The sequence below is a fragment of the Molothrus ater genome, chromosome 5 (assembly GCF_012460135.2).
Source record: "Molothrus ater isolate BHLD 08-10-18 breed brown headed cowbird chromosome 5, BPBGC_Mater_1.1, whole genome shotgun sequence".
Lineage (NCBI taxonomy): Eukaryota > Metazoa > Chordata > Aves > Passeriformes > Icteridae > Molothrus > Molothrus ater.
Window position 1 is genome coordinate 32,940,476 of NC_050482.2, and position 26,981 is coordinate 32,967,456.

Here is a 26,981-nt window from a genome sequence, read left to right on the forward strand (position 1 = left end):
TTTCTTTTTTTTTTTTGGACAATTCCTACAAGAACTTTCATCAGAATTGAAATTGTTTGAAATGTTATCCATCACTGCAGGCATTCTCTGCCAGTTGGAGTCCACAGATGAAGTGGTGGAGGGATGACTCCTCTGTGATTTCTTGGTTGTCACTTCCCAATTTTCACTCTTTTTGCTGATCACCTCCCTCCTTCTCATTTTGTTTTCCATTTTAAAACTTATTGTCCTTCTATAAAAGCATCTTTCTCTGTTGTGATCTCTTCCATTCACTTTCAAATTTACCACTGATCACTGTGTTACCCTGGAAAAGATCATGTATGCATGATAGCCAGTAAATCCTGAGGCCTGGACTGTTTGTATTTCAGTGCTGGACAGAGCTTGAAAGGAGCAAAGGGAAAAAATGGCTCCTAGTAAATAGTGCTCATTCACCAAATCCTCAGCTCATCTGGTGTCTACTTGCATCAAGGTGGGACTGCATTAAGAGGAGGGTCCATCCCTCAATGAACTGTGTGTACTTTGCTTACAGAAAACCTCAAGGGTAAAGAGAAAATTGATTTGGGGGTTTCTGTCTCTTCTGTTTCAAACAAACTTCTGCACTACCAGGTTAAGGCATCCTGAATTAGAATTGCTGTTGCTGTATTTAGGGTTCGATTCTCATCAGCCTCAAGATGGCTGTGAGCAACAGTTGAAAGGGATAAATTGCTTGAAACTGGACTTCTACTAGAGTTTCCTCCCACGTGGGTATGCTCTCATCTTAATGTCAAACATCTTATTTGTATGTTTTGCCCTTCTTTCTGCTGAAGTAATTTTAAAAACTACTCACGTTCAGCACTATAGAAGCATCTATCCAAGAATAAACAGGTAACCTCTGCTTGGAGCTTTGAGGAGATGTGTAAGTTGTGTTAGAGCTGTGCTGCTGACTTTTAAAGGCAGGGTACCAATGTAAAGCAATGAAAAGCAGCTCAGAATTTTTCCTAAAGATTTTATGGCATTTCTCTAGAGCAGCTTGCAAATCTGCAGTCCTTTTCAATTCTTCATAAGAACTCTACTATTACATATATGAAATTTTGTCCTTCTTATTAGATGAAAATAATATGATATTTGCAGAGAAATGGAAGTAGGAAGCCTTGTGTTCTAGATACTTTGGAACTAAAGCATACCTCGTGAAAATACATATTTGAAAAGTATAAGCAATAAGGAAAGTTTCACAGTAATTCTGTGTACCTCAGCTTCAGAGCAACTGTCTTACTGTGCCTCAGCTACTACAGCTAATGCCCTTGGGAGTACAAGAATTTCACTGAAGTGTTTTTTTAAATTATATTCCTAGCTTCTTGTCAGTGTAAAACCATCTTGCATTTAATGATTGGAGTGAATACTGATAAGTGATATGACAAGTGCTTTAAAATAGTGCCCAGAGTTAAAGTAGGATAGTAGGAGCAGGAGAAAAAACACCCCAAATTTTCTGTTTGAGCTACTGTATGTATCTGTTTCATCCTCCTGGAAGACACAGTGGGTGGGCTGTGTGATGTAGTTTCTCCTCATACATGGATGTTGTGCTGCGAATTCTCATTCAGAAGCCCATTATTCCTTCAGGTGTTTTAGTGATGGCCAAGTATGCGCTAGCAGCTTTGGACATGAGTTGTCCCTGAGGATTTTCCTTTGGCTTCCATACAACTACAAAGTACTTCTCATAGCTAAGGCCATTATCTATCATGCTGTTGAAGTTTTTAGAAGCCAGACTAATTATCAATTTATTCTCAGAAAAAAAATCTGATGCTTCCAGCATGGATGTTAGAATGCTGAGCATCACAGCAGAAGTGTAGCCAGGCTGTTTGCCAAGTCCCGTAGCTCTGTTCTGTAGCTGTTTTCCAAAGGCTGTGATACAAATGCCTTCAACTCTTGCACAGTTGCCACCATTTTCATCAGATGGAGCTGCTGTGGAAAACTAACAAAGGAATATATTTCAATGAGACTCCAATTAAATGATCTTGTTTTGACATATTTGCTTTGATAATAACTGCTGCTAAGCATTTCTTTTTTTTCTGCGTCAGAATGAAAGTAAAGTCACAGTCCAGAAAAGCTAAACAAAGCTGGTTCAGCAGCCCACTCTGTGGAATATTATGCAGTTGGCTATCTGTTTCAAAGAGGAGCCACAATTATTTCTTGCATAAATATTTAGATAGTTGTATGTGCTGAGAAACAAAGACTAGATGCAAAATTGGGCAGGATGTCCCTCTAGAATATCACATTCTGCATGGTTTTGTTTTTGTATATATCATAGCACTTATAAAACAGTTACACAGTTTGTTCTATTAAAAACATTAATCTTGAACTTTCCCCTTTCTGTTGGCACCTAATTTCCTGATGCTTTATGGGAAAAATACCTTAAAACTACTTCTGGCTTTCTTTTTAGGAGTCTTCTGTCCAGATGTTATCTGTCTGCCTCTGCATCCCTGTATCACTCTTTTTAGTGCACTGTAATTCAGAATGGTTTTTGGGAGCAATATTGCATTCACCGTCTAGGATGAGCAATGAGTATAAATATCAAGAAACAAATGTATGATGCAGTTTTTACATGCCCATTTCTAATGATTCTTTTTAATTACAGAGTAAAGAGATTTCATTTCAGCTTCATGAAGACTTAATGAAAGTACTTAACGAGCTTTACACAGTAAGTACAGTTACTTACTTAGCTTATCTTATACAAATTCCATATCAGACTACTTCTGTAAGCTTTAAGTGGACTTTCATTGACTAAGTTACCCCCAATGGAGTTACTTATTTTTATGTTTTGCACAAGCCTAAACTATATTTTTGAAAAGACTACTCACTTGTTTAAAATACGTATGATAATGCTTTCAGGATTACTCTTTACTTGCAACCCTTTTTTTCCCCCAGACTCTGGTAAGCCAATTTATTAGAAGTTTTGTTGTTTATTAATGAGACATTTCTACTCAGAGCTTACCAGAGCAAAATTCTTTCTTTTCTGCTTTGTTTTTGTCCATGCTGCCATCTGCTTAGTTTGACTTGTGGTCTGCATTCTCTAAAAATCATAGGTTTGCAGATCCAGTGCTGTGCTGTCTAAATGTTACTTATGTGCCCTTCCCCATCCCTGACTCAGATAAGTAAATAATGAGAAGAAAAACGGAGCATTTTGTAGACTTCCCATACCATTTAGAGAGATCAAGAAAAAAACCACTGTGAACATTCTGGCAAGCTCCTGCTAATCCGTAGGCAAATCTGAGAGAACTTAGGTCTGAATTTCTATTTTCTTGTTTGAAACCCATTTACACAACTTGGTACTACAAAACAATGTCTCGTCTACCTGATAACTATTTCCTCAGCTATTTTCTGAGGTGGTATGTTGTGAAAAAGAAAAGAAGCAAAAATTACCCTTTTTTTGAAACACAGCTGTAGAATTAAGATGAATTGGTGATGTGCATTTCTTATAGAAGCCTGTTGATTTCTGCTCATTCAGGAATTGTACATTTAAATGCTCTTTTTTTTTGTCTGGAAGAACTGAAACATATATGCTGTATAACAATCTCTAGGCACCTCTGTTCCCCATCCTCAAGAATTGGAGGACCATAAAAAAAAACCTTACAGTATTGATATCAAGAAACATTTGTGAAGTTTAGGAAGCTATCAGGGATCATTTCTCCACAGGCAGAGCCCAAACATTAGTTTTGTGCATCTTGGTGATTTTTCTTTTGACCTAGGGAAAACTGTGCAGCCATCAGTGAATGAAGAACATTTAAACTCAAGAAAAACTTAGGTGGCAAAAAGGAGATGCAAAGAAAATTAGTCTTGTCTTTCTGCCCTGAGGTCTTTTTAATTGTTATGGACAGATTCCCAAAGCCTTCCCAAACCACCACTTTTTATTTTGTTTGTTTGGGATTTTCTTTGGGTTTTGTTTGTCTGAAACCACCAGGATTTTGTAGGGTGTGACACTGCAAATCCTTCTTGGCTGAGGCCCGCAGTCAGTGAAGTGTTCTGGGATCAGCTTCTGCAAAGCAGCGATAGGCACAGACAGTTCCCTCAGCTGGGGGATCAGCGCCTGCCGGAGCCATGGCACAAGTGGGACTTCAGTGCTGAATAAGCCCTGAAGATACAGCCTTGTTTCAATTAAACAGTTGCATAACTCCAGTGTCTGGCAAGGCTTGGGATTAGTGCCTGTGCTCCCAGGGTAGGGAAACAGTGAAGCATGTGCTGAAATATTTTTCTGAAGTACCACTGAAAATCTGCAGGACTGGACTTCAGTATTTTCATTCTTTTTCTTCACACTAGTGCTATATATGCACACTGATAACCATCAGATTTAATCAGGTATTAACTTCCATATTATGGCTTCCAGTGCATGCTAATACCTTTCTTAGAATTAAAGATTTATTTTTTAAATGGGAATATTTTTTATGCTATAAAAATTCTGAATTTTTCCACAACTTGAGTCAGGCTACTGCTGCAAGATGGTTTCTTGGGATGGAATTTACTTTACCTGATTTTCAGACATCTGCAGTGTAGATACAAATATCTTAGCATTCTATCTGTGTTCCAGCTAAAGTCCCTGGAAATCTAATATGGGCAGATGAGACCCCTTTAATCAGATGCAAGAATCTGCTTCAGATTAAGTGATCTGTACTGTTAACTTCATTGTCCAGCTTTTCATTGATTGCAAAGGGCTTGGTCAGCTGTACATGTCCACATTTAGCTAAATAAAGCCCACACATAATAAAGTGACAATATGGTGCAGAGTGGCATCTGTTTCACTGCTTGAATGTTTAGAATGGTCATCATCATATCTGTGTATTTTATCTGCTCATGTACATAAAGATAGAACAGTATCTAGACAGATGGGGACCTCATGCACAGGTTTTTAATTCTTTATGACATTTACTGTGTACAGAATAAGATCATAGTGGCCTTATCAGGACAAGTATCGACAGTTTTAATCTCCAGCAATTGACATTCCTCAGTCACAAAAAGGAAATGTCATCTACTTGTTTGCCCCATGATTTATAGAGGGGAAAAAGTTTAAAAAAATCAGTCTTTCTATTGTGAGATAAATCATTGTGTCCAAGAAAAAGCAAATTGTTATGAAATCTGTGAGTAATATACTAATACTGAAGTCTCTCCCTACTGCTTAGTTCTATTTGTTTGACAGGAGATGTGCCTTCATGAAGTGTAACTTAGAATGTGGTGTCATATTGGAATTTAAATACCTCTAAAGCCTTTGAGTAAGGGGCAAGTATCAGAGCTTTTCGTGTGTATGAAGCTTTAATAATCCGGTTATTTCTTATCATCATGCCTTATCTTACAGCAAAGGTCTGTAAATTAAGGCCTTTAGCTTGTGCTGTCCTCATTAAAACTACACATCATGTACAGGATTGTTGAAGAAATAAGAACAGAAGCAGCTGAACCACAACTTCAGATGTTCTCAGAACAAAGCAGGCTTATTTCGCTGGAATAATCAGAATTTTGTAAGGGAAACCTTACTTTCTAATTTTCCATCTCTTCTATGTAAAGGGTTTTTTAAATGTTACATTACATAGGTTTTTGACATGTTTTACAACTAACAAAAATGCATTTTAAAATTCTGTATTTTCAGTTTTCAGTATTTTATGCATGCATTTTAAAATTATGACTGAAAACATCATTCTAAAACCAATTTAATAGCTAAGCTTCACTTTGTATCTTTGTGAGTTCAGTGAATTATGACTGGCAAGTACTTAAAGCTGTGCCTGGTGTCTCTGTGGCTGTGCCAGACAGTTGGTATTTTCAGGTCTGCAGCATCTCAGCAGCTGCACTCCTCCCTTACTCCTCTCCTTATCACACTTTAGCCAGTGCAGGCCAGGAATCAGTCCCATATTTCAGATAAGAATATAAGCTATAGAAACTACTATGAAATGTACCTTTTGAGTGAGGGGGGTGGAGAAGGGGCAGCTCAGTTAGTTGTGTGGGGTCACAGAGAGGAGTTTTCCTGGCAGTTACAGGAAGAAAAGTTGGTCAAACTGAAAGCTGGAAGATGTTTGGTTTACTTTTGTGAACTGATTGATTTAGAAATCTTCTTACACATTGACTTAAAGAGACAACAGATTCTTGACTTTGCAATAAATCATCTTTGCAACATAGAAAACTCCCCAGTCAAACTCTTCTATTTCTCTGGGAAGCTAAAATACCTTGCCTTGTTAGATCAGATACTGATATATAGCAATAGTATCTGAATGATGGGGAATGACAGGGAACAGAAGGTAGGCAGACACTTGTGTTGGAGAGAGGCTTTCACTGGACTTATTTAGGGGTCAGGACATATTCATAAATGTCCTCTAAAGACATCAGGAAGGTCACAGGTTTGCTGAAAATACAAAGCTGTTCCAGTAATAAGGCTGAGGGCAAATGGTGTAGAAAAGTGATGCACATCATAAAAGTATATCTTCATGTCTCCCACTTGGCTTTCCAAATTAATCCTACTGGCATCACACATTTCACAAGCAATGCAAATGTAAAGTGCTCAGAAAAAGGAAAAAGTGAGGACAGTCCCAAGCAACTTGGATGTTAAAAAAGACAGGGCTGCTGTGCCACTTCCATTTTCCATTGATTTATCTTACTCTTGAAAAACCCTGGCTATTTAATTTTTCAAGGTAGTTGATGCCAGATTTTATTTTTTTCTTTGCCGAAATAACACAGAATCTGATTCCTCTTCAAAAGTTAAGTTCAGTTTACTGTGGCACATCAGAGAAGGTGAAATCAGCAATCCTGTATTGATAGTAATATATAAGTGACAATTCCTAAAACCACAGCAGAGTTGGGCTTGGAATGAGTGGACAGGATGCTGACAACAGCTCATACTGAGTCTGCTTAACTGTTAGAGGCCACTGCTGTGGTAAAATTGGCATAAGATTTTGCTTATTTCTTGTGCAGAGCACTAACTAACCCAATTTAATGAAACCCTTGTGACTCCACCTTCTGAGAGGAACTCACAGCTTAGCAGGGACAATTCTAAAACAATTCAAACATAATAAATACACCAGGGATGAGCTAGGAAATTACTATTTCCCGAGAAACACTGTGAAAAGGCTCTTAATTATGCAGTTTTATTATAAAAATAAAGTACATGTTAACACAGTAAATTCAATCTATTTTAACTCTCTAGCTTTCAATCTTGCCTTGGTTTGAGTTTTCTAGAAAAGAAGGTACCTGTGTAGAGAATGAAAGCTAGTCCCCTGCTATGGGAACATTCTTCACTTATGGCCCATAGAAGTATAGCACTAATTACTGTCTTGTTGATGAATTTGCCTAGATATAACAACTGTGGGGTTAAATAAAATAATTACCTAAGTATATACTCTAGTGTGCCCTTCCTTGTGATAAATACTATCTTCTGCCTTAAGCCTATTTGCTGAGCTCTTACAAATGATGCTGAAACTTTGGCACACAAGTTGAGATGTTTATGCTACCAAGTGAACAGTCTGTCACCTACAAATGTGAGAGTACATAGTTAGGGTAGCAAAATCTTTTTCATCTGCTTGTAGTCTGACACAGTCATCTGACAAATATATATTTTACATACCTGGATCAGCAGAATAAACCTCCTAAATTAATAGAAGATAAACTCAGTATTTAATTTTAGAAAGGTACTAGTAAGCTTTTAACAGTGCTGGTTCACTACAGTGGAGAAATGCAGCAAATATCATTATGGCAGTTCAGCATCTGCAAAATTGCAACCTTGCTCTCTTTTTTCAGTGTGTACTTGACAGCTGATCAGTAAACACTTTGGAGACTAACTAAAGTCAGTTCAGTGATGGATACTCACACAGGATGATCTGTCAGTTCAACAGTTTGGTGGACATTTGAGAAGAATTATTACATGTTTCATAGTTTGAATAACAGGTCTGTGAATCCGTTGCATGTTCACAGATCAGAGGCCTACAAATCTCAGAACTTTTCATACAATAAGTCTATTTAGGAAAGCCTGTTACTGTGTTTAACAACATCTAACAGTCTTAAAAACTCCAAGGCAAAAAGATGACATAGTGTTAAGGGAAAGAATCATATATGCAACTTAGCCAGCAAATTGTAAGCCAGTTTGTTGGAGAAGTATGCGCTGAAATACTTGGAAGCCAACTCTGTAGCTATTCCCATTTATTTTTCCATACGTGTCTCTCTAATGCTTTCTCAAATTAAGTTCAGCTGCTGCAATATCAGCTCTTAAAAAAGCATTGACACATCATGAAAAAGGCTGAGAAATCATTAAGACGTTTCCCCAAAGGCTTGCAAAATAATGATGTCACTAGTGCATGAGATAAGCATGCTATCAATATCACAAACTGGACAGGAGTCACGTGCCTAGGCTGATCACTGCTCTTCATAGAGTCTATATTGATTCCTAAGCCAGTGAGGCTTGGGTAGGACTGACTGACTGATGTCCAGCTCTGTGAATACAGAGAAAGAACTTCTTTTTGAATTTTAGTTATTTAGGAAACCATTTGTACCAAGAACTTGTGCAGAGTTTGTTTTGAGAACATGGATTTCAAGTAGACATCTTCATTCCCTGTGAAGGCTATGAGTTCCATGTAGTTCTCCCACAAAACTTGCCTATCTATCAGTGGAGTGAGACGCTCTGGATTTGGTAGCATGTGCTATAAGCAAGCAGTGAGAGGAAGAAACACTCCTTGGTGATGTGAAGCTAGTGGAGTCAGTGTGGAGATACTGGTGAGAACAGAGATACCCTTGTACTCCTTCAAGGAGTGCTTCTTTCAGCAAGGAGGCAAGCTGAAGTGTCAGCCACTGCAGAAGGACATTTATGCTAGTTTAAGAACATAATCTGCTAGTTTAAAAATTTCATTGCTTGCTGCTTTTGGCAAGCAGAACAAATCCTTGTTTCACCACTTAGGTGCTTTTAGACACAGTTAGAAAACTTTGAGATATATTTGATACAGAATCACAGAATATGCTGAGTTGGAATGGACCCTCAAGGATCATAGAATCCAGCTCCTGGCCCTGCATAACACCATCCCCAGGAGTGATGTCATGTGCCTAAGAGTGTTATCCTGAACTCAGGCAGGGCTTAGTGCTCTGACCACTTCCCTGGGGAGCCTGTTCCAGTGCCCAGCCACTCTCAGGGTGAAGAACCTTTTTCTAATATCCAAATTAAACTTCCCATGACAATTTCAGTCCATTCCCTTGGGACCTGTCACTGGTCACCACAGAGAAGAAATCAATGCCTGCCCCTCATAAGGAAGTTGCAGATGGCAATGAGCTCTCCCCTCAGTCTCCTGTTTTTCGGGCTGAAGAGACCAAGTGACCTCAGCCACTCCTCAGACAGCTTCCCCTCAAGGTCCTTCACCATCTTTGTTGCCCTCCTATGGGCAGTCTCCAATAGCTTTATATCCCTCTTCTATTGTGGCTCCCAAAACTGCACACAGTTATTAAGGTGAGGCTGTCCCCTCCTTTGCCTGCTGGCAGTGCTGTTCCTGATGCTTCCCAGGACATGGGTGGCCCTCCTGGCTGCCAGAGCACTGTGGACTCATATCCAACTTCCCCTCGACCAGGACCCCATGGTTCCTTTCCATGGTACTGCCCTCCAGCCTCTCATTCCCCAGTCTGTCCATTCATCCAGGATTGCCCCATCACAGATGCACAGTCCCGATACCTTTCCTTTGGTGAACTTCATGAAGTTGGTGATTGCCCAGTTCTCTTAATTTGTGAAGGTCTCTCTGCAGGGCATCCCTGCTTTGGAGGGAGTCAGCAGCTCCTCCCAGTTTTGTATCAGCTGTGAACTTGTTTAGTAGGCCTTCTAGTCATGCATCCAAGTCATTAATGAAGATGTTGAAGAGCACAGGACCTAAGACAGCCCTGCAGAACCCCACTAGTGACAGGTCACCAGTCTGATTCACTGATTCACCCCATTCACTATAACTATGCCCAACCAAGGGGCCAGTTGCTCACCTATCACATGAGGTGTTTATCCAGCTATGTGCTGGACATTTGCTCCAGAAGGGTACTCTGAGAGACAGTATTGAAAGATCTACTGAAATCCAAGATTACATCAGCTGACTTCCCTTGGTGGGAGCTACGTGGGTTACCTTGCCATAAAAGGAAATCAAGTTTAATCAACAGGACTTCCCTCTCATGAAGCTGTGCTGGCTGTCACCAGTGACTGTGTTGTCTTTCAGGTGTTTTTCAATACATCCCAGAATAATCTCCTTCATAGCTTTGCCAGGCACTGAAGTGAGATTGACAGACCTGCAGTTTGCAGGAAGAACCCTTCCTGTCCTTCTTGAAAACTGGGGCAACATTTGCCAGCTTCCAGCCAGCCTGGACTTTGCCAATTCCCAAGACTGCTCAAAAACTGAGAGAGAGGTTTTGTGATGACATCAGCCAGCTCTTGGAGAATTCTTGGGTTAATTCCATCAGGACCCATAGTTCCCTCCACAGGCAGACTGCAAAAGAAAATAACTTTTCTAGGTGGTAAGACACATGAATTAGTCTTGTCCCACCAACTAAAAAGTCTCTAGAGATGACACAGAACAAAAGATAAAAAATAAAAGCAAACACCTCTAGCCTTATGTAAAGAAACACTTAAAAGATTTGAATGGAAAGGCCAGAAGAAAAGGGCACAACCTTGCTTTTAGTTTCCTTTCCCTATCATTTTTAATAAGAGCCATATCACTTTCTGTGCTTTTCTGTTTTATTATATAAACCATTTCTGTGAAAAGTCCTTTTCTTCTCTTTGCAGTAATTCATTTGTTTCCCTGTGGCTGTATGAGTTAAGCTCCCTGGCTACTGATCATCAACAGCTGTAAGAGTGCCTTTGGAGCAGAGCACGATACAGGAGACTGAACATGCTATTTAGTTAGACTGGGAACCTCGCAGACCTCACCCTTGTGGGCTTGCCTTCTCTTCCTAACCCAGCTTTGTCTGTCCCTGGGAGTTTTTTCTGCCTCATCTGTGCAGATGTGAACTGGTGGGGCAGCAGCTGTTCCCAGTGGGTGTAGGCAGTGTTTGGACAGGGAGCTCTGCCCTCTGCTTGGGCGTTGGAGCCCAGAGTGCTATAGAGGAGCAGCAGCAATAACACAGAGTCCTGCTCCAGGCAGTTTGGTTTTTTCCACCACAGATCTATAAGCATATGTTTCTTAAAATAAAAACAGGGCCACTTTTAGTGTTTGTCACCAGCTGTTTTACCTTACTACAGGAAGCTGGTGAAGAGTTGTCTGTTTCCTTTTTAGTATCAGTGGCATGAGTCTTAAATAGTGGCATACACAGTTATGGTGTATAACCTACATTGTTATGCAAAATTGCATTTCTCTGAAAGTGTCTGTCTTTCTGTTGCACAGGACTTGAAATAAACATCAGTTCAGCCACCCACTGGCATGGCATGCAGTTGGTTTGTGTCAATCTGTGCTAAGATGTGCTGTAGTGAATTGCAATATCTAGCTGTAGTGTTTTGCCACTCCATGGATACTCCTTAGGCTGGCCTAAATACTCAGTTACAAAAAGTACACTCTCCCAAAGGAATATTTCAAGGCAGCTTCTCAAAACTATTTCCTCCATGGATCACACAAGCAGCTGGTTTGATTCCTTCTGCCTGTGTGTCCTTCAGTTGAATGGTTTGTGTGGCCTCCACCCAAAGATAATATCTGCTGGTGAGAGCTTTTAGAAGAAGAGAGGAGGCCTCTGGCTGCCTGAGGATGCCTTCCTGCTTTATTCAGTGCTCTAAACTTAAGACAACAACACAAAGAAGCCAACAACAAAAGGCAGAAAGATGCTTCCTTTGGTGGAAGTGGGCAGAGTCAGCCCTATCCAGCAGAGGTGGGTGTTGTGATTGACTGCTGTCCACTAGGCTGAGGTTTTTCATGCTTGGAGAAGAAAGGGAGGACTGGGGTAACCCAGTCCCTTTTCCTCTTCATGCAAGCATGTATTTACATACTGGCAACCCAAGCTCTCTCATCTGCAGACCCAGCAGGTGTGTAGAGGAAAGATGCCTTTGGGTCTAGCACTTTCACAACTTACATATCAGGCAGCTCCTTCTTCAGTTCTCATCTGGTTTTAGATTGGGCCTAGTCTGCAGGCTGTGCAGTGGGCAGACACTTCTTTCCAGGCCATGGACAGCCATCCAGCTATCTGGGGATTTGCTCCCAGGGCAAAGCTTCCCATCCCGATTCCCTCTCCTTCATTCCACTTTTCTAGTGTTTAAGGGATCCTTCTGCTTTCAAACATTGTGATCCTTCTGCTTTCAAACATTGCTTTCAAACAGCCAAGTTGTTACTTAGCCCAGAAGATGGTTATATATCAGATAGATTCAGTACTGACACAGATTTAGTTTTGTTTTCATTATTTTAGATTTTCATTTGAAGATAAGAATACTGAAATTTATTAAGAATGGCTTTTGCTCTTTCCTATTAGAGAAAATGAAAGAAAAAAAAAATCCCTATTTGGAATACTGTTAAATAAATCAGAAAAGAAAAATGCAACGAAAAGTCCTCAGTCTCCACTGGCAAAGAAACTTACACAAGATCCATGTTTATAAGTCAACATTTTCTCAAAGACCCTATGATTTTTCTGTATATACCTTTATATTTTCATTCTCTCTAATTCTTCTTTAACTCTTGCCTTTTGCAGGTCATGAAAACATACCACATGTATCATGCAGAGAGCATCAGTGCTGAAAGCAAACTGAAGGAGGCAGAGAAGCAAGAAGAAAAACAGATTGGGAGGTCAGGAGACCCTGTTTTTCATATTCGACTAGAAGAAAGGCACCAGAGACGGAGCTCTGTGAAGAAGATTGAAAAAATGAAGGAAAAAGTAAATAGTCCTTTAATTTTGTTTCATTTAAAATAAATTCAGGGCATTTCTGACATTCTTTGGCATGATATTAGACAGAGAAATCCAGCTGGGAAATTAAATTAAGCAATGTACACATAATAAACTAGCAGTGGGTTATAGATAACTCGACATAATTTCAGTTGAGAGAGGGGATACTTCATTACAAATATAATTCTTACTTTAAAATTTGTCACATTTGGAACAAAATACTAAGTTTTCACTTTGGGTTCTATCTGTTGTACGTATAACAGGCTAGAAATTAAGATTCTCTCTTGTTACTAGGAATGTGTGCTTGAATTTTTACCATTTCTGCTACCAAAAATGAAGTAATTAAAATACATTAATATGAAATGTCTTTCCTAGCGTCAAGCAAAATATTCTGAGAACAAGCTGAAGTCTATTAAGGCCCGTAATGAATACCTGCTCACCCTTGAAGCAACCAATGCTTCTGTGTTCAAGTATTATATTCACGACCTTTCGGATCTGATCGATGTAAGTATTGGCATGTTGGGATTTATGTTTATTATTCTCTTCAGGAATGATACATTTTTTCAGTTTTAAAGGGAATATATTAGTCATATGGGTTGCCTACAGTACATTTGCTATTTATGATATTGTATGATACAATCAGAAGTTTTTCCCTTATTTCCACAAAATAAAGTGCCAGTAAGATGCTGAACCCATTCCTTTAAAGTTTGAACGTTGTGTTTGCACCCCATGTGTCAATAGAAAATACAACATTGCAATTATGTGTGATCTCTGGAATCAAAGTATTTTTTACAAGATAAACTTCTTAACTGGTCATCTAATGATATTTATTTCAAAAGAAACAATTTCTTCCATGTTTTCAAAACTCTTTCGTTTCATTCATTTAGTCATTGATTCATACATACAATGGCTTCTTACTCTTACTTCATGCAGTTGGAAGAACAGGCACAATCAGTCCTGTACTCTGCACTGTCAGCATACCTGTTACTTATTTTCAATAAGTTGTTTTTATGAGAACATCCTAGAAGAATGAGGTTATACACTAATGTTGACTTGTGCCAGCATTTAGTCTTCTGTATTACTGACATTCTTACATGATGCAGAGGGAGCATCCTGCACCCTCATCACATCCTACCCTCTTTGTAAGCTGACTTCATATGTGATAGAGAAGATGCAGAGACAGCAAACACAAGCTCCAGAACATTCATTCACTAGCATTGTAGGGTTAAATGGCTCAGTGGGTTCACCTCTGAAAAAGTGGCCCATCTGAAATTCTGGATACTTGAATATGTTTGCCTACTGCAACACTAACACGTTACTTCCAATAGTAAACAACATTCATACGCAACTCTGGTTTCTAATGTAGAATAGATTAATACAGAATTTGACAAGAAGTCTCATTTCTACTGACTGGAGAAGCAAAGCTTCACAGAGAAGGGGAAAAATGCCTTCTTAAGATTAAATAAAATAGCTCCATATACGTGTTTTATTATATGTCATCTAAAAACTGATATTTTCTTTATAATTTCTAGTGTTTCTATAATTATAAAATCTTGCTGGATTTTGTTAAAACTTTTCCCTTTCAAATGGTTTTGCTTCATTTCTTACTTGCTTTCCTGTAAAAGATGTCAATTAATCTTTTTTGTGTTTTCAGAATTTTTTTCTGTCTCTATTTCAACATCTCTCTTATTCCTTTCCTAGTTGCTACTGCATGTTTGCTCCTGATTTCTTCTGGTTTATTCTGTGTCCTGTCCTTGTCTAGTCTGCATCCATCCACTTGCACAACCTGATCCACCCATCTAGGTTGCCCAGGCAATGAAAGCATTTACCAGGACCTATAGGTGGAAGATTAGGGCATAAAACAAAGGACAAGCTGTGTACCTGCTGGGGTATCCCCCAAGTGAGAAATTGAGCCTACCTAGTGGATGATTTTCCTGCTACTGCTTAAAGGATGACAGATTTTTGGTCAGTAATTAGGGCATGTCTCATACATGTGAACTTCATAAATTCTTCTTGGATTATGGAAGGAGGGAAAGGTCCTTTTCTTTTTGTTTCCATCACCCATACCCCTTCAGAAGCTGGATAGATGCTCATTTTGTCACCTCTCCTGCTTTCCCTTTCAAAGTTCACATTTCTCAGAGAATGTCTCCAGTGTGTGCTTCTAAAACTTTATCAGGTTGGAAGATGCATGTGATTCTTATCCACTTCAGTGATGTCCACAGAGGTTTCTGTAGCAGTGAAAACTGAGGGGAGGAACCACCAGGCTGGAGCTTTACAAAGAATTGTGAGGGGAGGAGAAGTGAAGCTTTCTGTCCATACACACACACAGAGCCAACACTTACTGGAGTTAGTGTGTATGTAAGGGTATTTACACAACCATGAAGACTAGAGCTTCCTAACTGCTAGTCTTTAAGAAAAATATACATTCTACAATATTTAGTAGCACAGAAAAGTTGTATCTACTCTGCCTGTCTTTTTGAAAGCCATGGACCAGTGTACAGAATAACATTCTTTTGGCAAAACGGCTTGAGAAATTACTCTTCCCTAAGGAATTTAAATGGAAAGTCTAGCTGCCCTTTCCATCGCTGTTTTGTAAGAGTAGGCTGTAAACATGTGCAACCAGAATTTGCTTCAGAGCTAATTTAATCCAATTGTGAGCTTGTTTAAATGAAGTGTCTTTCAGACATTTGTATTTAATCAGAATATGCTGTGAAAGCACTGGTATTTAGACAGTGTTTGCCACTTGACAAAGGAAACTCTTTCTGTAAATGCAAGAATCTTGGCAAGGTTTTGGAGTTATATCATTGGAATGTGAGACATGCTTCCCATTGGCCATATGTTGCAACAGTCCAGACTACCTCATTCTGTAAATCTGTTAATGTCATGGTACAATTTGGAGTTTTCAGAACAGTGGTGGCAATTTCATTCTTTGCCCTCTCTATTTTGTCCCGCTTTACTAGCCTGACTTCTGTGCTTCCTTGAACTCTCTCTCTTTGCCTGTACAGAAAGGGGTTACCTCTGCTCTGTGTCTCAATTCCAGTGATAATGGAAGAATTTAGATCTCCCCAAGCTGTTGGTGTTGCCCATAAATGAAATGAAATGTCTTCCTGTGCTAGTGAAAAATGTGTCTAATGAAAGCAGGCTAAGTACATGCAATAAACTGTTCCATAAATTTTTTTCTAACAAGGTTGGGGAGCAGAGTGGGACTACTCATTTTTACAAAAAAAAAAAAAAAGAAAAAAAAAAGAAAAAAAAAAGCCACCTATTTTTCCTTTGGATTCCACTGCATTTTCCATATATGAGGCTTATATGGAAAATCCTAAATTACTGTTCCCCATCTGAACTCAGTCTGAACTGTTCAACTCTGTCATTTCATTAACAGAGCTCAGCGCTTCTGACTAAAAATTATGTTTTGCTCATTTTAAGCTCTTGTGATAAAAGTAATATAAAAATATTGCTGGAGTCTTAGCTGGATGATTTAATGCAGTTAGTGAGCTGAGAGATGAGACCAACATTTGCAAAGAAGCAGAGAGGTAAACAGGATTTGATATGCACAGTGTATTTCTGTCCCCTGCATATTGTAGAGGAATTTGAATTTTCTGTTAAATATTTCTTCTGTGCTGTCTAGAGTGGGATCTAGTTCAAGTGCAGGACAGAATTAGTTATTTTCTTTATTTGTACCTATAAAAACCAGTAAATATTAGCTGAATTAAATAAGCTTTACCTAGTATGTAGAAATTTTTTTAAGATTCTGAGTTTCAGAGGAACAACAAACTATACAGTGCTGCTAATCTGACTGTTAGTGCCAGCATCTGTCCATATGGCACATACTTTTACTCATTTACTTCCATTAAATTTGTCTAAGAGGAAGGTAAGGACCTTTTTTCAGACTTACCATGCATTTTTATGATCTGGAGATAAATACTAGGAAATAGTGATCAAAACCACTTTACTGTAGTTCTGCCGCTGAAATAAATAAAATATCAATGTGTTGGTCTTTCTTAAAATGTAGTTTCTGAATCTCTAATTGCAGTATGCATGCTTTGGACCATTAAGAAATTAAGGAACATTTAGCTATTGTGAACTTAATTTATTCTGTACAGGTTCTTTATTAATCATTCATAAAACCAAGTTTAAAACTAGGGTAAAATGTGTGCAGCTCACAATCTTTATTATGTAAGTCCTCATAAATATGGTATGTACCCTTAGATCCCTTTGATTTGAATGTGGATGTCTGTGTAACAAAATAGTTAGAAAGTGACTTATTCAGAGATTAAGGCTTTTTTTATTAATTCCTCTCTCCATTGACGTTAGAATTTTATTACTATTCCTGAAACAAAATTAAATTAAATAAGAGCAGCTTGGTTTGGTTGAAGCTCTGTGCTAAGCACTTCAGTTTGTTTTGTTCAAGCCTAAATGTACTCTGGGGTACAATAAAGGCAGTAAATGCTCTTGAGACTGCTTCCTATTTAATTTCAAATAAGAATAAAATGCAAATTACAAAATTAATTTTTCACACATACCCCAAATGCATCCCTCATCTGACTTCATTCTGTTATTTCTCATCTTCATGTCTTAGTGCAGCAAGTGACATCTCACCTCTCTATCCCATAGACAGGTAGCAGACCCATAGATGGATGAGCACCCTGGCTGGACCCTCTGTGCTGACTAGTGAGCCTCTAACACTCGTGGTTATTTTGGCTAACAGTGTGGTTGCTCACTTGAACTGTACAAGTCTTTCCACAAATCTACAGACTTTTCCTGAAAATCATGTAAATACATGTCCATGTGTGTGTGTTTAGAGACAACTCTCTTTTCTAAACCATCTTTCCAGCAGATTAAACCAGAACATTTCTTTCTGGTTAACTAAGATATAGAGCTGTTGTTACCCTGTGTGTCCAGGTTTTAGGGAAAGTGGGCTATGGTATGGCAGAAGTAAGAGTTGTGATGTCTGAGTGTTTAGTTTTGCTTTTAAAAAATAACTTCCCTCATACAAATTCTATTTTTACATAAGTAATTTAAGCAAAATTTCAAATTCAGATGTTTTTAATTCCATTCAAAGAGACACTTGTGGTAAAGCATTAGTTCAGGATCTGCATTTAATTTTTGTTTTCTCTGCTGGCATTGGCATTGCAAGAAAATGCCTTAGCCTGGCAAGATACTCTGCTTCACTTGAAAAATCCTCTTCTTGTCTGATTTGTTGCCTTGTTCAGCTGTCATCACTTGCCAAAGATGACCATGGTGATAGTGACTGAGTAGATTAAGGGTTAAACAGTGAAGTTGTGTCACAGCATAAAGACTGCAATTTTATGTTCCAGTTCGCAAAAAAGCTGCATCAGAAACCCACACAGCTCTAATTGTAAATCAATAAGCTTTCTAGTAATACTCGGATTAATCCACCAGAGCCAAAATTCAGGCTGTAGTTTTCTAACACATGGGTAGTTGGCAATGCTAAACCTGGCACTGCCCTCTATTTCTAATTCTTTTTCAGTTTAATCTTCTCTGAGGTCTCTCTGAAACTAATGCACATGAAATAAAACAGCTGTCCCAATTCACTTTCTTATCAGCACTTTTAGTCCGTCTTTTTCATCCAAGATAGTGAATTAAATATGAGATCTGATTTGACACAGAACAAGAGAAAAACACCAAGAGACTTTTCCTTTTAGAAACAGTATTTTTGAGGCTGGTGTTCTTTGAAATATGGATGCACTTCAGTATAAAGGTTGAGTGGCTGTTTTAGTAAGTGTAAGAAAAATTTCCATTTTATGAATGCAAAAGAGAGAGGTTAAGGTATGTGTGTGTGATTGAACATGACATCTTTTCTATTTTGTTTGAATGGTTCAGCATCTGTTTTTTTGGGGAGCCACTGTCCCATCTGCAGTCACTGCCTGAGTACTTGCTAGGAGTGAAAACTTAGTCTTTATGGAAGCTTTGTTGTGAATAAACAGCTCTCTGTTAGATTTCAGAGAGCAGCTTCATCACTAGTCATTACCCTACCTAAGTCAAGGTGTGAAGTGTTTCATTCCCTTCTGTTCATTACAGAAGTGTTTCATTCCCTTCTACACGCAGGTTTTGGCTTGGTAAATAGGTTGAAAGCTCTTTCCTTCTGTCTCTCTCTCTGTCTATGTATCTCCTTTTTCAAATAAGCAAGAGGAAGGGGAGGGGAATGTGATTCCATGAGTCCTGTGGGGTTTGTAATAGCTGTGAGGGAGGTACTCATATGAACAGTGCATTTATGCATGTAGGGTACAGTGGACTGAATCCAAATTGCTTCTTTACCCAGCTCCATAGTTACCCTGGGAGTCCTACAGGGATGGGTGACTTCAGGCTGTGGGTGGGCACCAAAGAGGAGTGGCTGGGGACTGAGGGGTGCCCTAAAGCAGAGTGCGCTGGCTGCTCTGGCCAGGCACTGGCCTCTGATTGGGGCACATCTCACCTGTTTGAATAAAGAGCACTGCTTTGTATGCAACTGTTTGCAAACTGATGTGCCACTATTGAGGTGACATCTCTCCTTACTTGGAGGCTCACTGAGCAGAAACTGAGGGTATTTACTGTACAATGTAGGGAAACAATCAGCTGATATGCTACTGCGATGACATTTTTAAAATATATTCAGCTGTTCTCTAAAATATTAATGAAACATGAATAATGCAAATTGAGGATGTTTAAAATTCAAGAACAAACACAACTTTGTGTTTTACCAATTAGGTTTCAATTACATTCCATTTCATAGGAAAAAAAATACATAAATTATGACTTTCTGCATTTAGTAACATGATATACATTTCTGGCTTTACACGAGCATGGGAAATAAGGTGTTTATATTAAATACATTTTCATGATCAGGGAAAAAGATGTTAAACGTTTCCTGTTGTTTGAAAAAGCATTTTAGATGGATTGCTTATGCTCAAAGTATTTGTGGAGGTTTTGGTTTGGACACAGGCAGGGTAAGCAGGAATTGCTTCAAGTTCACTTTGCTACTGTCATTAACTTAGATGATAGTTATGTTAGGGTGTGTTTAAACAGGGGATTCAGGGCTTACAGATGCTATTGATGCTGAAAAGCCTACTTGTGTGGGGCCCTAGATTTCATTGATATACAGTGCCTGCCCTTCCCTATCTGATAAGCAAACTGTCACGTGTACACTTGATCTCTTTTCTAAAACTGTCCATTAATCTTTGCAACAGACTGACGATACTAAATACTTACTGTCTTGACCCCAGTAGTGTATTTTAATTTAGAAGATATTTTGTTAAATACTTCAAAGATAGAAAAATTTCAGGACAGAAAATTTTAGTGACAGTTTCAGGATTGTGATATTGGAATGGCATTTCTCCTTTTAAATTTGTTTTCTTTTCCCTTTGTTGTTTTTTTAGTGTTGTGATCTTGGATACCATGCTAGTCTGAACAGAGCCCTAAGAACATACCTTTCTGCAGAGTATAATCTTGAAACTTCCAGGCATGAGGGATTAGACATCATTGAAAATGCAGTTGACTGCTTGGAGCCACGCAGTGACAAGCAAAGATTCATGGAAATGTACCCTACTGCTTTTTGTCCACCAATGAAATTTGAGTTCCAGTCTCACATGGGTGATGAGGTCTGTACACTGACAAGTATCCCCAAGTGACTGTTTCTGTATACCAGGACAGAGAGTTTATCATTTACCAAGCCCTTTTACAAAGAGTTTGGTAAAAGCTACTGAAAGTCAGTGGATCAGCAATAACATTTTGCAAAACTTTTACAGCACTGTCTGCTGCTTCAAAGTTCTCACGTAAAAACTAAGTGTTACTATATTCTGTATCATTTATAATGGCATTGCTATGAATTTGCTGGCCAACCTGTGCTCAGCCCAGCACCAGTGTAAGCAGTGACTTTGTCTTTACTAACTGCATCACTCATAACAGAGTTTGTGGGTGCTATTTGAGAGCAGCTACAGAGCTGCTCCAAATTATTCCTGCAATGCAGCCTTTCCCCCTTCTTCTTCTCTTGTTTTATCATCTGGAGATTTTAAGCATATGGGGTACCCCAGCTGTGCCCTGTTCTGCTACACCAAAGGCCAGTAGCAAAGCAGAATTTGAAATCACCCATGTACATCTTTTTTTCTGAAGATAACTCCAGGGTTTGCATTTCTGTGTGATACAAAAGCTATAAAAAGCACACATACAAAAGTGTTGTGCTCTTTATTAATAAGCTGTAGTACATACTTTCACACTTTACAGCACATAAGTACTTTAAATTTAGATGGGCACATTTTATTGTCTGCTTTATTAAGTTTTAATAGCTTTGGTAGGAATTCACCTAGTTTTAAGAAGAACACAAGACTATTGACTGTTTTTTTTAATTGCTTGCATCTTACAGCTCTTTTTGATTCTTTGTTAGGTTTGCCAGGTCTCTGCCCAGCAACCTGTGCAAGCAGAGCTTATGCTTAGGTATCAGCAACTGCAGTCACGATTGGCTACACTCAAAATTGAAAATGAGGAGGTAAGATCTATGTCTACAAGGGCTAAGCATTGAACATAATTTTCAGGAAGGTGCAGTGTTTTCTACCTTGCCAAAAGCATGTAAATGACCCTGAAGTGGCTCCAATCTGTATAAGTGGTTTTAATTTTAAACATCAAATACTGGCACATAGGCTAAGGTGAATCCTCACCTGCTTTACAGAGATTTGAAAACTTTGTCTTTTACCGGTCCATACATTTACATTCCTGAGTTCCATGTTTTGCAGATGCTTCAGTGTAAACTTGTTAGAGCACATATTTTTAAATTCTTGTGACAGAAAGGCACTGAGAACAGTTATTGTCTTTTGTGACCACCCTCTGTCCAGTTCTCAACTTGCTTCTTCTGTAGTACAAAGGAATTTGAAATGTCTTTTGTGGTCTCTGAGTCAAGATCTCTTAGGCTCTCAGCTACAGCTATTTATAAACATGACTAATGAATGCCTGTGATGGGAACAGCTCACCTAGCAAAATAAAATGCAGTTTTTTGTAAAATATGGAAAAAACGATGCTGTTGTCTTTCCCCTGCTCTGGCAGTGGAAATAAAATGCACTTTTATCACAGTTGAGGCAATGTTAAAGTCCTTCAGTTTACATGAGAATTTGTTCCTAAAAGGAAACATAGAAATAATTTAGTTTCTTCATGTACTTTACTGATAAGTTTTCAAGATGTCAGTTTTTCTCATTCTAGTTTGTATGTTGAATATCTAGAACAAAGTATTAATGTCCATGAGACATGTACAGTAGTCATAAAATAAAAAACAACCACCTGCATACAGAAAGTCTCTCAAGGTAACAAAGATGGAAGGAGAAAGATAATTTCTTTCAGTGAAATGAAGTACAAGAGCATAGCAGGGAAAATCATGTTTGACAGGCATGGAAGGGATATTTGACTACACTGGAGTTGTGTGTAGACATGTTCATGATTTGGTTGACCCTACTAGAGACTCCATCTGAAGCAAAACTGGGAAGTAATCACATCCTTGTGAATCTTGCCAGTTATTTTATTGCACTGTGGAAACTGCATCCCTTGTCCACAGCATCCATGCCTGGGTTTCCACTATGAGCAGTGGTGCTCCATAGGTCATAGGAGGGCTGGGAGTCTGGTCTGAGAACAAACAAGAAATTTGTCTTTCTCAAGCCCTCTCTGTCAACAATGTATTCCACTTCTGCAGTCTGAACATTACTGTGGCCCTCATCACAGCACTGTACAGTACAGGAGTCAACACAAGGGTACATCTGTGTTTGTGGGTTAGACCATGATAAAGCAGAGAATGAGACAGGATATCTGTTACATAGATATCTGTTATCACACACCTGACTTTTCACATTTACACACCAGTTTGTTTGGGGGAGTGTGCCAGAGAATTACTGTGAGTAATGAGCTTCCCTGTTAAGCTGTTCCTTTATATATTTATCTGGCATTTGGCAAACTCTGCTTTTTAATACCAGGTTAAGAAAACAACAGAGGCTACCCTGCAGACAATCCAAGATATGGTCACCATTGAAGATTATGATGTGTCAGAGTGTTTCCAGCACAGTCGCTCAACAGAGTCTGTGAAGTCAACAGTCTCTGAGACATACCTGAGTAAGCCTAGCATTGCAAAAAGAAGAGCTAACCAGCAGGAAACAGAGCAGTTCTATTTCATGGTATGTTGGTTGCTTCCTCATTCATCTGATGCAGACCAAACACCTGAAGTAATCATTACCCAGAAGTTCCTGGGATTTATGTGTCATGCATAGTAATAGATTCATCTGCATTTCTACAGAAATTCAGAGAATATCTGGAAGGTAGCAATCTCATCACAAAACTTCAAGCAAAACATGACTTGCTGCAGAGGACACTTGGAGAAGGTAAATATCACGCAGTAAACTGAAAAGTGATTCCAAACTATACAATGAACCTACTGAAACGCCAAAGATACACAGGAAAAAAAATACAAAACTTAAAGCTTAATTGTCCAGTAAACATAGATTTGATTTTTACCAATCAGAGTTTTGGTGCAGTGGTAAGAGTATACACAGTAAATTGATTTTATTTCGTCAACACATACTTATTTCCACTGCACAGGTGTTTAGACAAATTACTGTATATGGCAGCAGAACTATTGAATGAAAAATCTCATGCCTGCAAGGAGAGTGACGCAGTCAGTGCAGGTTTATTTAAGAGCTGTGACAAATGTAGTATTTCTACACCCTAACCATTTCTGTTGACTTGAGGTTTTTAATGAATCACACACTATACACAGCTCCAGCCTTTTACCAGCCCTCCCAACAGACACTTCCTCATGCACTGAAGGGAAAGGGGAATTGCAGTACAAACCTTGAAGACCAGACACACAGAGTGGAATGGACTTGAGAGGAAGTGAGATTACACCACAAAGAATAAAAATCTTCTTCTGGAAGTTAAAGACTGTGATTTAAAGTTTAGACTCAAGAAAGGAAACCTGTTTGCTAAAACAATTACTCTAAGAGATGTGTCAGCTTATTTTCTTTTTACTGCCAAGTATCTGTAGTTAATCACATCTCTTTTTGCTTTTAATACAAAAGCCCAGATCCCCAAATCATGTGGAGGTGCCTGAACAGCTATTAACACTTCAGTGGCTATAACCCAAACAGTGCCTCTGTCCAGGGAGTGACTGAGGTTGGGGGTAGGATATAAGCAGCATTTTCTTTCAAAACTGAACTGTAGAAGATGGTACCTGTTTTTAGACAGCTACCTATGTTACCCGCTTTCTCGTGGAGGTTTTCATTTAATAGATTTTTATTTTGAATGTGTGTGGTGAACAGTTTATTCACACAAAACAGTGTGCAGCTAACTTTGGTCAAAAAAAGAGGACATTTTTCTTCTGGAAGCTCATTGAAAATGTCTTTGGAAAAATACAGTGAAAGGGAGGGAGATAAAAGGCAAAAAAATCTGCTGCATAAACCATGTTGGAAAAAAGGAAGGAAAGAATTGTTTGAAAGGAAACCTAAAGAAAAACTTCTCAGCAGGGTGACCCAAGTGATAAATTGCCATTAGGCTCTGGGCCATTCTGCCATGCTGAGGCATGCTTGGACTATTCTGTTTGAAGAGTTCCCTTCTACACACCATCTGTAACCCCCATGTAGTTAATCTGTGTTGCCCACAGTGGTTTTGCACGTATTTGTTGTCCCAGCACCATAGCATGGCACATACAAATAGTACCTCAAACATACACATTTACATTGAAAGCTGATATTTGGAGCCATCATTTTTACAGGTTAAGAAGTTTTAGTACCCCCTTCAGTTGAGGCATGACCTGCATTAAAATGCCCATGTCTTGGATGGAGGACCTGGATTCTGAAAGTTTCTTGAATGGGGAGGATTGAAAGGATCAAATTACAGTGGTATTATGAATGTTATTGCTGTAGCTAATATAGAAATTAATTTGTAGGACATGAACTGCTCCCCTGCTCCTCTCAAATTGCCTTTTCTGGAAACTTTAATATCAGCAAGACTGCAGACAAATAACACAGTGTGCTGTGTTAAATAAAGTGGGGAGAAGGAGAGGATTGTCTCAACTGCAAGTTTTCCTTTGGCACCCTTTCTTGCTTTCATTCAAAACTATAGAGTGTAAGGATGTAGGCTGAATAGATCCAGGTTCCATCTGCTGCCCACAATGTTAACAGCATTTGGCTTCTATGCTGGTTCATCACCTGCCTACTACAGTCTTGCTGTTTATGAACACAGCAGATACATATTCATGATCTGCACAGTGAAGATAGATGAAGTGCTCTGTGCTGAATCTGCTTCTACAAACTTGGAAAGTAAATAAAAAACACTCAAATGAAATTGATACTAAATTGATAGTATCAATTGATAGTATCAATTGATAGTATCAATTTACACACACTGATGGTCGCATTAGTTCTGATCCAAAGGCTCATCTATTGAAAGAAGAAATCAACAAAGCAAAGGGAAATGCAGGAAAGAAAACAAGGAGTTGTAGAAGAAATTCCCCTAAAGCCCAGACACCTTTTGCCCTAAACAAAGATGTGTTTAAAACCCCCCAGGCACAGCATTTGTAACATCTTCTGTTTTACTAACATTTATTTTTGGAATTCTTAGTCTCAGTGAATTTCCCATAGTAACCTGAGTACGGAGAAGTCCCTGGCTTACTCTTTTTCTGTCATAGGTTATTTTTCATATTCTTCTTTGATCTCTCTTTTTCACCTATCTGAAATAGATGCCAGCAAGATTCACATGTCTTACTGTCAGTGTTTGTTCCCAGAGCTTTTTCTTTGTGCCACTTTGAGGGGATCCACACTCTTCTAGTATTGCAAAATATATTTTCAGACTAGGATATTCAGTACTGTGCAGTACTTTGCACGCATCTGAACACTGGCACATAATAGTATGTTTTTCATATTACTGTTATTCATTCTTCCTGGAGTCTGAAAAACTGGTTTGGTGTCACCTTCAAACTGGGATGTGTACTTGGACCTAGCCCAAGTGAAGCTCAGAGTGATTTTGAGAGGTCATATCCATAGATCTGTTCACTGGCATAGGTGTTTAATTCTTCACTAATACCTTACTTGAGCCTGTTAATAGTGAATTTTGTTTGCAGTGTATGTCACTTAACCCCTTTAAAGGCCTTCACAGTTTTGTCATGATTTGATACAAAAGTATTTCAGTTATCTGCACAGTGCTCTGCTTCCTTAGCTGCTGTGATCTCTCAAGATATTAATAAATGCCTTCTGGATTGCATAAATGGTCCTAATGGGAAGGTCTGAGTAAATGGCTGCTACATTTTTTGCCATGATGAAAAAAGACCATTATAAGTCCACTGGGTTTCCCTTTTCTTTGCCAGTTTTTGATCAGTGAGAATATTTTGCCACTCTATCCATGGCTGTTTAGTTTCCTTCATCACCTCCTGTGAAGAAAGTTATCAGTGGCCTTTGAAAGCTTAAGTAAATTAATTGAACTGATTCTTCATTATCCAGTATTTTACTGACATTTTCAAAGATTTTTACTAAATTAATAGGGCACAATCTCCCTTTGGCAATGCTGGGCTCATTGGAACTTACCATACCATGATCTTTGTCCTGTTTCATTATTTTGCTTTTCATTATGATGAGTCAGTCATGCCTAATTTACTGGTCTGTTGATCTGCCAAGGAACCTTTCTGGAATATGATATTTGCTTCTTTACAGTTCCCTGCAGTTCTCTGTGGTGTTTCTCAGTGATAGTGTTGTGCTTTTTTCCTGTAATACACAGAGAAAAGAGAGTAGGCAGTCTTTTAATAACTACTCATGTCTAGAGCCCTGCATTTTCAGCACTGAACAGGTTTAGCCACAAGGCACTGGGGGAGATGTAATCTAATCTTGGCACAGCTCTATTTCCATACTGATTTAGTCACTGAAACATATGAGCACCAACAATAGACATTGTTTGGAATTTTACTTGAAATTATTTACAGTATCAAGTGACTCTAAATCTTTGGGTAGGCTCCTTAAAAGTTGTTCCATAAGATGGGTTGTGTTTGTATTTTAAGTGGAACTGTGGAGATACTAGGTAACTACAGTGCCCTGTTTGTTGTATAGTTGTATATCTTTTGCTGGTAGTACGAAAGTTAGGGTTAAAAATAATTTGCTAAGTATCATTTAGATACAAAAATTTCAACCTAAAACCTACAAATCATTGTTTCCTGTTTA

The 26,981-nt window shown here is 38.7% G+C and overlaps 1 protein-coding gene across 2 annotated transcripts in view; it reads left to right on the forward strand.

Moving 5' to 3' along the window:
* The window catches only part of SRGAP1 (SLIT-ROBO Rho GTPase activating protein 1), a 139,268-nt gene that overhangs the window by 75,846 nt on the left and 36,441 nt on the right, over positions 1–26,981 (forward strand). For both annotated transcript variants that reach the window (XM_036400967.1, XM_036400966.1), the window contains exons 4-10: positions 2,609–2,671; positions 12,619–12,801; positions 13,186–13,314; positions 20,187–20,408; positions 21,191–21,292; positions 22,758–22,955; positions 23,075–23,159. In XM_036400967.1, coding sequence (XP_036256860.1) covers positions 2,609–2,671; positions 12,619–12,801; positions 13,186–13,314; positions 20,187–20,408; positions 21,191–21,292; positions 22,758–22,955; positions 23,075–23,159 — 982 coding nt within the window. The remainder of the gene's footprint in view (positions 1–2,608; positions 2,672–12,618; positions 12,802–13,185; positions 13,315–20,186; positions 20,409–21,190; positions 21,293–22,757; positions 22,956–23,074; positions 23,160–26,981) is intronic.